Source organism: Monodon monoceros, unplaced genomic scaffold (genome assembly GCF_005190385.1).
Source record: "Monodon monoceros isolate NGI ecotype Baffin Bay Population unplaced genomic scaffold, NGI_Narwhal_1 Super_Scaffold_5, whole genome shotgun sequence".
In the NCBI taxonomy this organism is placed as follows: domain Eukaryota; kingdom Metazoa; phylum Chordata; class Mammalia; order Artiodactyla; family Monodontidae; genus Monodon; species Monodon monoceros.
The window spans coordinates 14,386,059-14,404,287 of NW_021703782.1; the positions used below are offsets into that span (position 1 = coordinate 14,386,059).

The window sequence follows — 18,229 nt, forward strand, 5'->3', positions numbered from 1 at the left end:
GATGAAGAGTGGCCCCCGCTCGCCGCAGCTAGAGAAAGGCCTCGCACAGAAACGAAGACCCAACACAGCCAAAAATTAATTAATTAATTAATTAAAAACAAAATGACCTTTGGTGTCATAAGCACTTTGCGCCTCGCTGTAGGATCGGCGGTAACCAAGCCACAGTACTGGTTAGTTCCGTGATGCCACTTTCACTTTCGGCATTCCCTGAGCTCAGCTGCACCCGCGTGGTTCCGCGGAACAGCGCGGCGCTCGGACGCCAGTCACGGCGGCGCAGGCCCCGCCCCGCGGCGTGCGCGCTCCCGCCGCTCCCGGTGACGCGACGCGGGTGGCTACGGGGTGGTGTTTTGGCGGTACGGCTGCGGGAAAGGAGCGGAGCTACTGGGAAGCTGCTGCCGGGAAGCCGCGACTGCATTGCCGGCGCCGCCTCGCCGCGGTGGCCGTGATGCGCTCCGCTCGCGGGTCCCCGCTCCCGGGAACCCCGACCGCCGAGTCGGACGCTGCCGAGCAGGTGAGGCGGCCTTTCCGGCGCGGACGAGGGGAGGGTGGGCGGCCGAAGCGGGGACGGTTGGAGAGGGGCCCGACGGGGCCCGACGGGGCAGCGAGGCCGCGGACGAGCCACTCTGCCCCGGGGGCCCTTCCCGCGCCGTTGCCTCCCCGCCGCCCGGGTCGCGCGACCACATCCGGGCGCCAGCCGTCAGCACCCGTGACCCCGGGCGGCAGGTGCTGTCCCCCAGCCCCTGGCGGGAGAAAGCTGGCAGTCGTGCTGTCGGCGCCCGCTCCGGTGACCGCGCTGGATTTCCCCTCTGACACGTAGTGGGCGCGGGTCTGGGCCGCATGGGGAGGGACCTGGCCGGGGAGAAGGATGCTGCACCGAGGACCCTGCGGGTCTTACCTGCCACCTTGTCATGACATTTACAAGTCAGCATCGTTTTTCCTTTACTCTGCTTTTACCAAGTTTCATGCTTTAGGTTTCTCTAAAATCTAAATTTGATTAGCTCCTTTGGAAAAATAGAGCTAGTTGGGCAATAAAGTGATGGTAAGAGCAGTGTTTCACAAACTCGAGTAATGCGTGACACCTCTTAAAGGGACAGTTCGCTCATTCCTCTGGAATTTGACTCAGAACCGCAGGAGTTCTCAGACCCCAGTGAGACGAACGCTGGTGTAGACTGTTTAGGAAAGAAAAGAGATGCTTCCATGCTGAAAGATAAACTAGGTTATTAAAGAATTCTAAATTAGAGACTCAGATCCCTAGTTTAATTTCACATTACAGCCTTTACTGTGTACTGCTTTGTGTAATGAAAATAATTTTCCAGCCTTGGAGAGGCCTAAAAGAATTATATTCTTTGTATTATGTTATATTTGATGTTATTGTGTCTTTGTATCAGGTCTGTTCATTCTGTTTGACACATTAGCAGAATTATAAAATGGAGTATTAATTTGTGTAAGTAGTTTGTTTATTCCATTGTTAACCTTAACATTGATTTATTTGTTGCATATTGAATCTGTGGTTTACATCCTTCCAGGCCTAATAGGAATGCATGATCTCAACCCTTACGTATATAGTCTAGAAAGAAGAAACAAAATGAAAGTTATCTAGGTATTTATATTCTCTACATATTTATTCAGCATGTTTATTTTAATTCAACTACACATGAATAAAGAGAAGATTCAGAGTGGGGAGAAACATTGGGAAATATAACTGGTTAAATCCTGGCAAAGGATATTGACCTGTGCCTTGAAAGAAGTGTAATATTGTGAACAGGACATATTACTTAGTAGGAAGTGACTTAAGTAATGGCCCAAGGCAAGAAGGAGGACTGCTTGTGTGGGAGAGGAGAGACCCACCTCACTAGAGCAGAGAGATGTTATCTAGGGCTGAGCAGAGGACAGTTTAGTAAAATAAGATGGGACCGTTTGACGGATGGAAGGTCTCAGATGCCACACAGGGACGCTGTTGTTGACCTGTAGGCTCTGGAAGGTTCTTTTTTTTTTTCTAATTTTTTGGCTGTGTTGGGTCTTCGTTGCTGCGCACGGGTTTTCTCTAGTTGTGGCGAGTGGAGGCTACTCTTCGTTGCGGTGCGTGGGCTTCTCATTGCAGTGGCTTCTCTTGTTGCGGAGCATGGGCTCTAGGCATGCAGGCTTCAGTAGTTGCGGCACACGGGCTCAGTAGTTGTGGCTCACGTGCTCTAGAGCGCAGGCTCAGTAGTTGTGGTACATAGGCTTAGCTGCTCTGCGGCATGTGGGATCTTTCCAGACCAGGGCTTGAACCCGTGTCCCCTGCGTTGGCAGGCGGATTCTTAACCACTGTGCCACCAGGGAAGTCCCAATAGATCTTTATTGGAGTATAATTGATTCACAATACTGTTAGTTTTTGTTGAATCAGCCATATGCGTACATATGTCCCCATATCCCCTCCCTTTAGAGCCTTCCTCCCATCCTCCCTATCCCCCCCTAGGTCAATGCAAAGCACTGAGCTGATCTCCCTGTGCTATGCGGCTGCTTCCCACTAGCCATCTATTTTACATTCCGTAGTGTATATATGTCAGTGCTACTCTCACTTGGACCCAGCTTCCACCTCCTACCCTGTGTCCTCAAGTCCATCCTCTATGTCTACAACTTTATTCCTGCCCTGCAACTAGGTTCATCAGTACCATTTTTTTTTTTAGCTTCCATATATGTGCATTAGCATACGGTATTTGTTTTTCTCTTTCTGACTTACTTCACTCTGTATGGCAGACTCTAGGTCCATCCACCTTACTACAAATAACTCAATTTCGTTGCTTTTTATGGCTGAGTAATATTACATTGTATATATGTGCCACATCTTCTTTGTCCATTCATCTGTCGATGGACACCTAGGTTGCTTCAGTGTCTGGGCTATTGTAATTAGAGCCGCAATGAACATTGTGGTACATGACTCTTTTTGAATTATGGTTTCTCAGGGTATATGCCCAGTAGTGGGATTGCTGGGTCGTACGGTAGTTCTATTTTTAGTTTTTTAAGGAACCTCCATACTGTTCTCCATAGTGGCTGTATCAATTTACATTCCCACCAACAGTGCAGGAGGGTTTCCTTTTCTCCACACCCTTTCCAGCATTTATTGTTTCTAGATTTTTTCTTGAGCTGGTTGTATTGTGAAGGTAACGTTTTACAAAGAAATGTTTCCAAAGAACGGTGTTCACCGTGAAGGCAGAAGGTTAGTGACCCGCCTAGAGACCTATCCTGAGGTAGCGATGTCTGCTGTGGTCATTTTAGATGTGTGGACTGTTTGAGGAAGAATTGACAGGACCTGGTGAATGACATAGAGTAGCAACACACAGATAATTGGGAATCAAGGTTAAGAATCAGGTGACCCCAGTCCACAGTGATACTCCTCTTAGACCTGGGGAATTTGGAAGGTGGTATTAGTTTGTGTCAAAAAGATTTGGGAGCACAATCTTAGACTAAATGAGTTTGTGGTAACTGTAAGCTCAGGATGTGGAACTGAAACTTGAGGGAAGTCAGAGTTGCAGATCTGGGAAACTACAGAGGAGATGCAGGGAAAAGTATGACTAGAAAAAGATCATTTAAAATGGGGACCAGAAGTTTGCAAATGAACAGTGAGAGGTAGGGAAGAGGTTTGATTAGGACTTGCTATTGAAAAATAAAATTTAAAGACTTCCCTGGTGGCGCAGTGGTTAAGAATCTGCTGCCAATGCAGGAGACACGGGTTTGCGCCCTGGTCCGGCAAGATCCCATATGCCGCAGAGCATCTAAGCCCTTGTGCCACAACTGCTGAGCCCGCGAGCCACAGCTACTGAAGCCCACGTGCCTAGAGCCCGTGCTCTGCAACAAGAGAAGCTACCGCAACAAAGAGTAGCCCCCACTCACCGCAACTAGAGAAAGCCCACACACAGCAATGAAGACCCAACACAGCCAAAAAATTAATAAATAAATAAATTTATTAAAATAAATAAATAAAATTTTAAATATTAAGAAAATGTCGATCATAAATGCAACTATGTGCATTCTTCTTTTTTCTCTTATTTAAAAAAATTGAAGCATAATTGACCTACAACACTATGTTAGTTCCAGGTGCACAGCATAGGGATTCGATAATCCTGTACATTACGACAAAGATCACCACCATAAGTCTAGTTACCATCTGTCACCATACAAAGTTATTACAATATTGACTATATTCCCTATGTAAATTTCATCCCTGTGACTCATTTATTTTGTAACTGGAATTTTGTACCTCTTAATCTCTCTCACCTGTTTCTCTCCTCCCATTTCCTACCCCACTGGCAACCACCAGTTTGTTCTCTGTACGTTTGTGTCTGTTTCTGTTTTGTTATGTTTGCTCATTTGTTTTTTAGACTTCACATATAAGTGAAATCATATAGTATTTGTCTTTCTCTGTCAAACTTATTCCACTTAGCATAATGCCCTCCAGGCCCATCCATGTTGTCACAAATGGCAAGATTTCATTCTTTTTTTGTGGCTGAGTAATAATTTCATTGTATACATACACCACAATTTTTTTATCCATCTGTTCTTGGGCACTTTACTTGCTTCCATATCTTGGCTGTTGCAAATAATCCTGCTATGAACACAGGGGTGCATATATCTCTTCAAATTAATGTTTTTGTTTTCTTCAGAAAAATATCCAGAAATGGAATTGCTGGATCATATGGTAGATCCATTTTTAATTTTTTGAGGAACCTCCATAATGTTTTCCTTAGTGGCTGCACCAGTTTACATTCCCACCAACAATGCTCAAGGTTCCTCTTTTTCCACATCCTTGCCAACACGTGTTACCGTGCATTCTTCTTAAAACAACAAACGAATCAAGTTGTTTTGATGTATTTTTCCCACAGCTGAGTGCCACACAGCATCCTTCACTTCACTTTGGCCTCTCACTCCCACCAGGACGGTCATTTCTTACAGAATTCTGCCTGTTTGTGGGCTTCTTTTGATATTTCCAGCTTCTCTTGTCATCTTTTGATATTCATATTATTCTTTTTTGAAGCACCCTTTGTGGCATCTTACCTGTTCTTACTCAGGTTTAGCTCTTCCAGAGTCTCATTTGTCTGTGATTTTGTTTGCCTGTAATTTCAGAATTTGCTAATGTCTGTATCACTGCATCCTGCATTTTTCGCTGTGGGAGCCATTTCACTTTGCAGTTGACTTGTATTGTTTTCACTGTTTTCCTTAGGACTGTCAATGAGAAACTTACTGAAAAGACTTTAACTCAGGACCCAGTGGACCTCACTCCGCTAAAGAACGTTCAGCTGAGGGAGGGCCCCATGAGCTGAAAGAATTCGAGTTAATGCATCTCTCTGGTGATGGGCCTCACATAACTTAGGCCTTTTAAAAACATGGCAGTTTTATGTAATACTGCTAAGAGTTTGCCACCCTAAACCCTGGTGCCAAGACTCTTAGCTGCAAATACAGCTGGAGTTTACATTTTAAGATCAAATTACCGTATTGTTGTCTGCTGGGTGATATTCAGCCATACTTTTGTCCTAAATGAAAGTAATTACTTTAGCAATTTACAAGCTGTCCTATTTTCTGTCTGTCTTTAAACACAAATTTTGTAACTTACAAAAATATCTATTCATCCTCTTTGTCAAAGTCATCTCATATCTCAAAAAAAAAAAAAAAGGCCTAAGACAAACAACGGATTAAATAACATTTACTAAGTTTGCCATGGTGCATCCTAACAGGGCCTCTTCTTTGAAAGGTACTCTCTTTTCTCCTCGCCCATCCAAAGCCTACTTCCCACCTGCAGGAATCTTTCTGTTAACCTGTAGCCTTCACCGTGCTCTTTGAACTGGTACAGCAGGAGTCCAGATAATTTAACATTGCCTTCTGTTACTCTCTTGATTATTTCTTGGGTATTGGTATTTTCTCCATTACCAATCTGCGGAAGCCTTGAGATTGGAGTCAGTCGTATTACTCCTCTCTGCCCTTCATGTCACTTCATAATACAAATCGTTGAATCATGAAAGGCCTTTCTTCCCCCAAGGACCTTGACTTTAAGCTGTTAATTAAACATGCTTTTCTTTTGTTCGTAGTTCAGCTATCACATAATTATCGATTTTTTTAAATGTTCAGACTGGAATTCCTGTACCATGAAGAGTTTTGAAGACGGGCTTTCCTGATATATCCAGAAGAGGACTGGATGCCGGAAACTGGAGATATCAGTCAAAGGTAGCTTGTTAAAGACAGTTCTGTTGTTTTCTTCTGATGATAAAATTAATATATGCCCTTTAAGCAACCTAGGCAAGCCTAGGGAAGAGAATAGAGATGATCCATTATCTCACTACTCAGAAATAACTAACCACTGTTAACATTTTGGTTTTTCTCCTTCCATTTTCTCCTCTCTATGCATGATGTTAGTTTTTTCACTTAACCTATCATGAGTATCTTTCCATGTCAGTAAATGTAGATCTGTGTCAGCACCTCTAACAGTCACATCGTAGTCCATTGCATACATGGACCATGTTTAATTTAATCCACCCCCCTATAAGGCACACTAGTTTAGAACAGTGTTTTGCTATTATACATAATACTGTGATGAACATCTTTAATCCCCTACCCCTCACGTGCCCCTCCCTCCTTTCCTCTCCCCACTGGTAGCCACTTAGTTTGTTCTCTATATCTGTGAGTCTGGAGAAACTGAATTTTTAATTTAAATTACTTTAGCCACATGTGGCAATGGCTACTGTATGGAATAGCGCAAGACTAGATCGAGAAGGACCTCCTTTACCATCCTAAGGAGTTAGGACTTTTTCCTGAGTGAGAGAGAAAAATTGGGAGGTGGGGAGGTGTCATGATTACTGTTCCTTTTGGAAAGATTACCCTAGTGTATAAGTTTGTGACCCTTTTCGGTCCCAGAACTCTGAAACTTGACTTCTTGCCAGGCCCTTTCCTAGGGGCTGCCACGCCGGGAATGCAGCCAAGCAGACCTAAATCTGGCCCCTTGTGGGGCTGGCATTCTGGAGGAGGAGACACATGAGCAAGAGAAATGCAAACACACACACACACACACACACACACACACACAGAGTGTGTTAGAGGACAGGATAGGAGTATGGATTCACATGCTTGAATCCCAGCTCTTTTACTTATATTCACCTTTTATTAGTTGTGTGACCTCAGGTACATTACTCAGCCTCCTGGCTTCATCTGTAAAATATTATGCAAATAGTACCTACCTTGGTGGTCGATAGGAGGAATAGATTAGTATTTGCAAAGCATTTCAGCAGGGCCTGGCACATAATAAGCACTATATAAGAAGTTCATAAAGGGACTTCTCTGGTGGTCCAGTGGTTAAGACTCCGAGCTTCCACTGCAGAGGGCATGGGTTCGATCCCTGGTTGGGGAACTGGGAACCTGCATGATGTGGTGTGGCAAAAAAAAAAAAAAAAAAAAAAAAAGTTAATAAATACGTAAATGCTAAGGAGGAGAAATAACCCAGGGAAGGGAGCTGGATGGAGGGGAGAGCTTGCAGTTATAGATTGGGTGGCCAGGGCATGCCTCCCTGAGAAGGTGACACTGAGTAAAGATCTGAAGGGAGTGAAAAAATAAGCCATATGGATTATTTCCAAGCAGAGGGAGCAGCACATTCAGAGGCTCTGAGACCAGACAGTGCCTGGCGTGTGTGAAGACAGTGTTGACACCAGTGTGGCTGGAGTGAAGTGAGGAAAGGGAGAGGGACGGTGAGGTCAGAGCAGTAACAGATGTCCGGATCCCGTAGAACGGGGAGTCAGGGTACAGCCTTTGGCCTTTATTTACTTGCAAGGGGAGCCGTTGGAGGATTTCCAGCACAAGATTAACAGGATCCTGGACCTGAGCAGGGATGGGGTGGATGTCAGTTTCTGTTGAAGAATCTGCCTGAAGCTATGGGGTGAGGAACTGGAGAGCCGCTAGGTTGAGACTGCAGGTGGGAGACTGACAAGTTAGGCTGCTGTCCTGATAGGCCAGGTAAGAGTAAGAGATTGCTAAGAAAAGGGACAGGCTTTAGAGGAACGGAGGTTAGAGAAATGGAAGGACTCGGTAAGAAGTCGGCTCGGGAGGATGAGGAGGAGGGAGGGGTCAGGCACGACTCCCTAGTTTCTGCTTGAGCAGTCGGTGGGGTTGAGACTGAGAGGAGGAGCGTGGGAGGAGAGGATGAGGGTACAGTGGAAGGGTTCAGCTTTAGAAGTGTTTCTCATGGGCCTGTGCGATGTTCAGATGGGGGTGTTGGTAGGTGCTTGAAGATACGTATCTGTAGCTCAGAGGAGAAGCCTGGGGTGGAGAAAGAAAGTTCTGAGCTGTTGGATCATTGAAGCAGTAAGTGAAGTTGACCAGGAACAGAGATTAGAGTTAGAGAGATTGGAGCCAAGACAGAGAACCTGGGGAACAGAGCAGACAGGATGTGCAGAAACGCCAAGACGTGGAGGGTCCTGAGAAGGAATCATTCAAGAGCTAAGAAGCAGACTAGGGGAGACAGCTGTCCTGAGAGGCCTGGAAGAGGTACATCGGTGCCACAAGACCAAGAAGGAGACCCAGGATCACGCGTCCTTCGGATCCGGCAGGTTGGAAGGAGGCCCCGGCCTCCTGTTCTCCTGTGATTTGAGGTCTGGGAGCTGAAGGAGTGGCAGCCACGGTGAAGGTGACAGAGCTCACTCGGAACATGGTGCCTTGCGTGGTACTTTGTACATAAAAGAGTGATCTAGTAGGTATTTATCAGCTGAATGGAGAGTTCAGACTCCCATTCGGTTATTCATTCTGCCTGCCTCCTACTCCCACCCCTAATCTTCCTTAATCAGCACCATAAGGTGGTTAAGACCTGTTCGGTGACCTGTATTTTGGCGTCACTGATTCGCATTTAGGTAAAAATGCCAGACTGTTATTATCTCTTTTGATTTAGGCCTATGTCTCTGATAGCATGAAATTAACTTCGAAGTGCGTTGCTCAAAATAAACTGAGCTGAGAGCTCCGCTGCAAGGATCACAGACCAGGTTACGTGTGCTTGGGCTTAAGCAGGCACTTGATAAAGAACATAGCGTCTCCTTGGCTTGTGCTGTCTTTGTGACTTTTGTCGCTTCCTGGAACAGGAGGGCTCTGGCACCAGGAGGCCTTTTGTAATGGTGTGTGAGGACTGACTCCCAGGGCCTCGCCTGACCTCTGACCTGCCAGCATGGGGAGGTGAGTGATGGTGCCGAATCACCGGCACTGTAAAACCCAAGATTTGGTGCCACAGAAGCAGGTCTCGAGAGGGGGGATGATTCTAAATCCCAAGTGAGAAGTGTTCAGAGTCGTGCTACACTTCTGTGTAACACCTTTGTTCTTCCAGGGCCCCAGGGGGGCGCCTGTCACAGAAGGAAAGTGGGGTTCATGTAGTTTACTGTAAAGGGCACACATGTTGGAATCTGGGAGGAGTTGTATTAAGCACAGGATGACCGCCTGTAAGCCTCGGAGGTATGGGAGGGGTGATAAACTCCGTGGCGTGGCCCAAGAACCCACATGGAGACCAGAAACTACAAATAGAAAATTCCATTGGGTTAGCGGGATCCCTCCCCCTTCTGTGAGATGTTTTAGTTCATGAAGCACTCTTTAAAGGGAAGAGTGTAGAAATTAACAGTAAACAATAGAATTTATCCCAAAGACAGCAAGGTTTGTTTTGTTTTGTTTTTTAAGCCTAATAATAGTCTCTCATTCCTGACAAACTGAGAAGAAAGTTTATTTGCAAAAATGTCTCAGGAATATTTCTAAAAACACAGGATATACAAAACGTATTTATTGACTGCTACGGGGATGTTGTTAAAGATACTGTTTTTTCCCTTTTTCTCACACAATCAGCACGGGAGAGATTGGCCTCGGGATTCAGTGTTAGAAAATCTTATTCCTCCTGGGCTGTTTATGTTTCTGCTGTAACAGACAGGGTTTTTGGTCGCTATCATGCTCAGCCACCTTTGCAGGCTTTCCTTATTACATGTGTTTCTGGGCTCTAAATTCAGCCTCCTTAAACCTGGTTTCATTATAGATTTACTTATTTATCTTATTGAACTTATTCCTATAAGCTGTCTATAATTCTATTTTTGGAACAAAGCCGGGCACAAATAAAACTACTTAATACTCTCCAGAAAGGGGGAACACAGAAGTGTCATCAGGGCTGAATTCTCATTCATGTAATTTTATAATAACGAGTTAACATAGCAAAATAGCAACGTGGAAGATGCAGGTATACCGATAACCTACCAGCAGGGAAGTAGGGGCAGCTCAAGCTGAATGTCTTAACTTTCAGATCAGTGGAAGTGAGGGGAGGCCTCTCTGGAGCAGACTGCTTTAGCTAAACCTGCCTTTTGAAATTTCAGGATCGGCATCTCCTGTCTTCTTCCGGCTTCCTGGCATTTCAGCATCTCTCCAGTGGGGTGTCCCCGAATTCTGAACACCAACTTACGCCAGATTCTCGTCATTAGCGTTCTGGCTGCTGCTGTCTCACTTTTATACTTTTCCGTTGTCATAATCCGAAATAAGTATGGGCGGCTCTCCAGAGATAAGAAGTTTCAAAGGTAGGAGGAGAAAACATGTGTTTTCTAGATGGGATGCCATACCTTCATGTGATGACTTCCAGACTTTGGGGACTTGGATGGAATTTAAGGAGCAGGTGGCTGGAGGAAACAGATTTTGTACCGAATACAGCATAGCATGAAAAATTAAACTGTTTGAAATGGTTTAGTCATTTACCACCAAATCCACATCATAAGAGGATTTAAGCATAAGCTTCTCCTGTGATATCTTTTAAGCTGATTTCTCAGTTAATGTTGATAGTTTGGAAATAGAGTTTTGCTTTTCAGAGCTTATTTGAACTTAGTTAAAGGAATGATGAGTGTGTATCTGCTCTAGATGACTTTTATCACTATCACTTTTTTTGTTTTCTTTTGACTTTTTAATCATTCGGCAGTTGTAAAAGTGTTACGGTGGTGCTACCACACAGCTTAGAGATCACTGATTTGGTGTTTGTTTCTTGCATCATTGATAGTCTCTGTCTCATTAAAAGTATGTGTTTGTTTCTCTAAACAAGGTACTTGGCGCGAGTTACTGACATTGAAGCTACAGACACCAATAACCCCAATGTGAACTATGGTATCGTGGTGGACTGTGGTAGCAGCGGGTCTCGGATATTTGTTTATTGCTGGCCAAGGCATAACGGCAATCCTCATGATCTGTTGGATATCAGGCAAATGCGGGATAAAAACCGAAAGCCTGTGGTTATGAAAATAAAACCCGGTATGTGAATGATAAATACCTGACTGGTAACCAGGCTCTGCCTTTTCATTCTCTGTGCTGGCTTTCACGTCTTTCCCTTTCTCTCCTTGCAGTCATCACCCTCATTCAGAGCTCACACCAGGACCCAGTTGATCTCCTTGTTTCACTCTGTTTCCCCTTTTCTGTTCATCTTGCATAAGGTGACTAATGCCTTCATAAAACAGCCTAAACCCTTGTCTGTCTTTTTTTGTCTCCTGCAGCATTTACCATAGTGCCTTTACTTATGGTGTCTGCTCAAATGTTGGCTAGTTGACGTTAATTATGGAGGGATTGTTTTCTAGTTGGTAGCCGTTGGTCTCTATCCTTAATGACAAGGTAATTTCAGATAACTCATGGATATCTGTACTTGAATACATTGGTATGTATTTGTTATTTTTAAAAATTGCTACCCCAGTGCATTTCTAATCATCTAGGTTATTTAAGAAGAGTGACAATAGAACTTAGAAGAGCTGATATCACTATGTCTAGTTTTAAAGATACTGTAATTTCTAAGTCAGTGTGTTATGTAAAAATTGGGATTTGCCTTCCTCGTTAGACAATTTAAATCAGTGGTTCTCAACCTTTTTCTGTATCTGTATCATTTCCACGGGCAGCACCCTTCTGTCAAGAGTGTTAGGAATGGAAGATCTCAGGAGTACCTTGAAATAGGCACCTTACGTCTTGATAGTTGATAATCACTGATGTGATTGGACCATAGATCTTAATAGAGTTTCAGCACTTTTGTTTCATTTAGTTAATGTGTTGAATAGTAAAATATTAAATAAAAAATTCTGAAGAATTTATCTTTGAATATATTAGAGAATGTTGACAAAAAATAGCTGTCATAGCTTACTATCTCCCATTTCAAAAATGTAAGTGAAAAAGAGATTAGTGTTAACTGATAAGAAAACCTGTCCTCATAAAACAGTCTACCAGGACTGTAGACCTTTTGCATCCTACTCATTCTTCAGTGAATAAGTCAGTCCCACTTCTTTCTTCAGGCAACACTCGACAGGTTGACTGTTCTTTGAGGTTTGGGCAGCTTGGCACCAGCATATAGCTCAGAAAATTCAAAATCTCTACCTCATTTTTCAGGTTAAAGAGAGGGAACTTACTCTGAGCGTCTTGTATAAGCATTATTTTGATACCAGAGTACATTTCCATGAACATTTTTTTAAATTAATTTATTTATTTTTGGCTGAGTTGGGTCTTTGTTGATGCGTGCGGGCTTTCTCTAGTTGCGGCGAGCGGGGGCTTCTCTTCGTTGTGGTGCGCAGGCTTCTCATTGCGGTAGCTTCTCGTTGCGGAGCATGGGCTCTAGGGTGTGCAGACTTCAGTAGTTGTGGCGCGCAGGCTTACTAGTTGTGACGCACAGGCTTAGTTGCTCCGTGGCATGTGGGATCTTCCGGGACCAGGGCTTGAACCTGTGTCCCCTGCATTGGCAGGCGGATTCTTAACCACTGCGCCACCAGGGAAGCCCCCGTGAACATTTTTTTTGTTGTTGTTGTTGTCGTTGTTGTTGCTGTACGTGAGCCTCTCACTGCTGTGGCTTCTCCCGTTGCCGAGCACAGGCTCCGGACGCGCAGGCTCAGTGGCCATGACTCACGGGCCCAGCCGCTCCGCAGCATGTGGGATCTTCCCGGGCCGGGGCACGAACCCGTGTCCCCTGCATCGGCAGGCGGACTCTCAACCACTGCGCCACCAGGGAAGCCCAACCCGTGAACATTTTTTTAAAGTTATTCATAGAAGATCATTTTCTCTGTAAGTCTTAGTGAATGACTTTCCGTTTTCTATTTTCCCATTTCTTACATTTTTATGTGTCTCTAAATCTAGAAACACTTTCAGGGTTAAAGTAATATTGACCAAATAAATTCACCAGAAAATTAAAAAATTAAACTCTGTAAAGCACTTTGCATTTCGTCTGGCTTCACATCCCAGGTTCCATCAGTGATTACCTGCTCTCATGGAATAAGATGAAAACTGTCATGCCTTGGAGTTGTCCCCTGAGAACAAGGGGCAGCTACCATAGCATCCCAGGGTACACACCAGAATCTCATTAAAATCAGTCTGAATATGATTCTCTTTGATGCTACAGGAAATGTTTGAAGTGGAAATTCAGGTACCTTTTTATAGTACTTCTCTGTCCTGAAGCATGGGCTCTTGTGTATAGCATTATAGCAAAACTCTAGAAATTTCCTTACTTAATAGATTCTAGATAGCTTTGGGCTTGGTGTCCATTGAAATGGCAATGTATGTGGAGTCCAAAAAATCTGGCTTTTAGATTGCTTGATGCTGATTGCTTTGACAGATCGCTTAATCTTTCTGAGTCCACAGTTTCCTAATCTGTGAAATAAATTTTGGACTTCTAAAATCCCCCTCAGCTTTAATGTTGTAGGCTAAATGACAGCTGGAAATAGTCATTCACTTATGTACTCATTCAACAAATATTTGTTGAGCACCTGCTATTTGCCAAGAGACTGTGTCAGGTGCTGAGAATAAATTTGAACAAGACACAGTTTGTGCCCTCAAGAAACTTCCAGTTGAAATGAGACAGGCAAGTAAATAGGTAGTTTCGATGAGATGGAATGAGTGCTCCACCGAGAGGTAGGGGTAAGCATGGAATGTAATGAGAGCTCGCCTTCAGGGTCCTGTTAGGGAGGACTTCCAGAGAGGGCATAGTTCACTGGGTGAGCGGGAGTCAGCCAGGTGAAAGGGGTGGGGGGGGGGAGGCAGTCAAAGAGAAGCCCCTTCCTGGTGGAGCTGCAGGGGCCCTAAGGCCAGAGTATGATGCATTACAGAAATTTTATGCAGTCTAGTTGAAGCCAAATGGAAAGAATGTGGCAAGAGATGGGATAGGTGAGTGCTCAGGGCACGTTATGCTGTTCTAGAGCTGAGCTTTATCTGGAGGGCATTGAGGAGCCACCAGAGGATCTCAGACCAGGAAGATCTCAGACCACGGAGAGTGGTTGGGGATTGCCAGGACTTGAGAGTAGGATGTGCTGCAGCAGGCTGGTAGAGGCTGGTGGTGTCCAGCAGAGATGAGACGTGACATAGTGTGAGCAGAGCCAAGGACAGGCGATCAGTGAAACCCAGAACACACGTTGGGGTGAGGGAGAGGGATTTTATCCAGGATACTGGCTGGGGCTGCTAAGGTAGGTCACGAGCAGTAAGAGCCAGGTTTACAGTGGAAGTTGAGTTTGGGTTTACATATGTTGCTGTGAGGACAAGCACATGGCTGTGTCCAGTGGACAGTTACTACATACTGATCTGGAGGTTGGGGAAGAGAGCTGGATGGCTGCGATTAAGGTTTGGAGATCTGAGGCATAGATGGTGATGGCCGCCATGGGAGTGAGTGAACCTGCTGAGGACAGTGGGGGCATGTTTCTCAAGGGCAGGGGCGAGCTCATGTGCAGCTGATCCCAAGTGTCTGACACACAATAGTTGCTCAATTAGGTCTGTGATGACTCAGAAGAGAGCATAGGACTGAACAGGTAGCACCACCGTCACTTAACAGCCGAGACACTGTGGAAGGAGTTGCCAGAGGGACAGGGGAAAACTAGGAGTGTATGGTGTGTAGTGTGAATTGCTCTCAAATTAGCCTTGTTAAAGAAGCATAACTTTTTTTTCTTCTGTACCTCTTAATCCCCTACCCTTATCTTGCCCTTCCCCCTCCCCTCTCCCCACTGGTAACCACTAGTTTGTTCTCTATATCTGTGAGTCTGTTTCCTTTTTTTTATATTCACTAGCTTGTTGTATTTTTTTAGATTCCACATATAAGTGATAATAAACAGTATTTGTCTTTCTCTGTCTGACTTATTTCACTAAGCATGATACCCTACAGGTGCACCCATGTTGTTGCAAATGGCAAAATTTTATTCTTTTTTCTGGCTGAGTAATATTCCATTGCATACACATACCACATCTTTATCTGTTGATGGACACTTAGGTTGCTTCCATATCTTGGCAATTGTAAATAATGCTGCTGTGAAAATTGGGGTGCATGTATCTTTTCTAATAGTGTTTTTGTTTCCTTCAGATATATACCCAGGAGTGGAATTGCTGGATCATATGGTAGTTCTGTTTCTAGTTTTTTGAGGAACCTCTATACTGTTTTCTGCAGTGGTGACACCAATTTACATTCCCACCAGCAGTGTACAAGGGTTCTCTTATCTCTAAATCCTTGCCAATATTTTTTGTTTATGGTCTTTTTGATGATATCCATTTTGACAGGTGTGAGATGATATCTCATTGTGGTTTTGATTTCCATTTCCCTGATGATTAGGGATGTTGATTATCTTTTCATGTGCCTGTTGGCCATCTATCTGTATGTCTTCTTTGGAAAAATGCCTCTTCAGGTCTTCTGACCATTTGTTAATCGGGTTGTTTGCTTTTTTTGATATTGAGTTGTATGAGCTGTTTATATATGTTGGATATTAACTCTGTTGGTCATATCACTTGCAAATATTTTCTTCCATTCAGTAGGTTGTCTTTTTTGTTTTGTCGATGGTTTCCTTTTCTGTGCAAGAGCTTTTACGTTTAATTAGGTTGCATTTGTTTATTTTTGCTTTCCTTTCCTCTGCCTTAGGAGACAGATCCAAAAAAAATATTGCTACTTTTTATGTCAAAGAGTGTTCTGCCTATGTTTTCTCTAGGAGTTTTATGGTTTCTGATCTGACATTTAAGTCTTTAATCAATTTTGAGTTTATTTTTGTATATCGTGCAAGAAAATGTTCTAATTTCATTCTTTTACATATAGCTGTCCAGTTTTCCCAGAACCATTCACTGACGAAACTGTCTTTTCTACATTGTATATTCTTGCCTCCTTTGTTGTAGATTAGGTGACTGTAAGTGTGTGGGTTTATTTCTGAGCTCTCTATTCTGTTCCATTGAGCTATATGTCTGTTTTTGTGCCGGTACCATGCTGTTTTGATTAGTGTAGTTTTGTAATATAGTCTGAAGTCAGGGCGTGTAATACCACCAGTTCTTTTCTTTCTTAGGTTTGTTTTGGCTGTTCGGATTCTTTTGTGTTTCCATACAAATTTTTAAATTACTTGTTCTAGTTCTGTGAAAAATGTTAGGGATTGCATTGAATCTGTAGATTGCCTTAGGTAGTATGGTCACTTTAACAGTATTAATTCTTCCATTCCAAGAACACAGTATATCTTTCCACCTGTTTGTGTTGTCGTCAGTTTCTTTCATCAGTGTCTTATAGTTTTCAGAATACAGGTCTTTTACCTCCTTAAGTAGGTTTATTCCTAGGTATTTTGTTCTTTTTGATGTGATGGTAAATGAGATTGTTTCCTTAATTTCTCTTCCTGATAGTTCGTTGTTAGTGTATAGAAATGCAACAGATTTCTGTATGTTTATTTTGTATCCGGCAACTTTATCAAATTCATTGATGAGCTCTAGTAGTTTTTTGGTGGTGTCTTTAGGATTTTCTGTGTGTAGTATCATGTCATCTGCAAACAGTGACAGTTTATGAAGAAGCATACCTTATAAGCTAAAGTATCTACTTGTTAACATGAGTGTCCTTTTTCTGTAGGCATTTCAGAGTTTGCTACCTCTCCAGAGAAAGTCAGTGATTACATTTCTCCGCTCTTGAACTTCGCTGCAGAGCATGTACCACGGGCAAAACACAAAGAGACCCCTCTCTACATTCTCTGCACAGCTGGAATGAGAATCCTCCCCGAAAGGTGATCCTTCCCACGAGGGCAGGGCCAGCCAGCCTGGTGGTGGTATTGGCTGTGGTGGGTTTTCTCCCTCTTCATCCCCGTCATCTCCCTCCTCCTTGTCTTCCTCTTCCATCATCATCATCAAAAGGAAGACATTAAAAATTCTTTTTTCAAATCTGGAGTAGTACCAGACCTATTCCCTTAGCCAGAACTCACCAAATATCTTTTAATGTACTTATTTATGACTATAAATAGTAAACTGTAAAGTTGTCATAAAAATACTGATTTTCTATTTTATTTGTTTAAGGATTGTTTGCAGTTGTAGTTTTACATCTCGGAATCACATAATTTACACAACTTCTGAAAACTCCTTCTCTCTTTTTTTAACATCTTTATTGGAGTATAATTGCTTTACAATGTTGTGTTAGTTTCTGCTGTATAAGAAAATGAATCAGCTATATGTATACATATATCCCCATATCTCCTCCCTCTTGAGCCTCCCTCCCACCCTCCCTATCCCACCCCTCTAGGTGGTCACAAAGCACCGAGCTGATCTCCCTGTGCTATGCGGCTGCTTCCCACTCGCCGTCTATTTTACATGAAAATTCCTTCTTAAAATAAACAGTCTTTTCAATGAACTGCTTTGGTTTAAAAAATTTTTTTTTTCACATAAGATATACCAGAGCCATAGGGGTTTTTTTTTTTTCTTTCTAAAACTGAAAAATTCAGGATATAATATATTGATATGTAAATTTTTGGATTGTCTTACAGTCAACAGAAAGCCATTCTAGAAGACCTTCTGACTGACATCCCCGTGCACTTCGACTTTCTGTTTTCTGACTCTCATGCAGAAGTAATTTCAGGGAAACAAGAAGGTCGGTATGTTAGTCTTCAGCTTGAAATTTGGGAAGCTATTCCTTTAAGTCCTCCCAGTCTTCCTCATGTACACTTTATTAAATTACTCTTAACATCTTAAAATTTGGGAAACCATGCCTTCAAATATTATAATTTTTAAATGGAAAAATCAGTTTCTTACATGACTGGTCTTTATAATCCAAACATTAAGCCATTAAAAAATAACTTGGTTTGTCTTCATCACATTTAGGAAGTATATTTTGGACTTGTTTTGATAGAAAAGCTTTGTGTTCCTTGCCTAAGTTATACAGCTTTCTGGAATTATGATAATTACTGAACTGTTGGAACCGTCTACTGATTTACTTGTTAGGAAGGGGAAATTATTCTTGACTTTGATACACTGAGGAAATGTTCTGTTT

At 43.2% G+C, this 18,229-nt stretch overlaps 1 protein-coding gene across 4 annotated transcripts in view; it reads left to right on the plus strand.

Moving 5' to 3' along the window:
* The first annotated feature begins 335 nt into the window (after positions 1-335).
* The window catches only part of ENTPD4 (ectonucleoside triphosphate diphosphohydrolase 4), a 40,111-nt gene continuing 22,217 nt past the window's right edge, over positions 336-18,229 (plus strand). For 3 of the 4 annotated variants that reach the window (XM_029201965.1, XM_029201963.1, XM_029201964.1), the window contains exons 1-6: positions 336-511; positions 6,103-9,180; positions 10,350-10,547; positions 11,060-11,265; positions 16,826-16,976; positions 17,727-17,830. In XM_029201965.1, coding sequence (XP_029057798.1) covers positions 9,173-9,180; positions 10,350-10,547; positions 11,060-11,265; positions 16,826-16,976; positions 17,727-17,830 — 667 coding nt within the window. In that variant the 5' untranslated portion in view covers positions 336-511; positions 6,103-9,172. The remainder of the gene's footprint in view (positions 512-6,102; positions 9,181-10,349; positions 10,548-11,059; positions 11,266-16,825; positions 16,977-17,726; positions 17,831-18,229) is intronic. The other variant, XM_029201962.1, reaches the window with a different exon arrangement.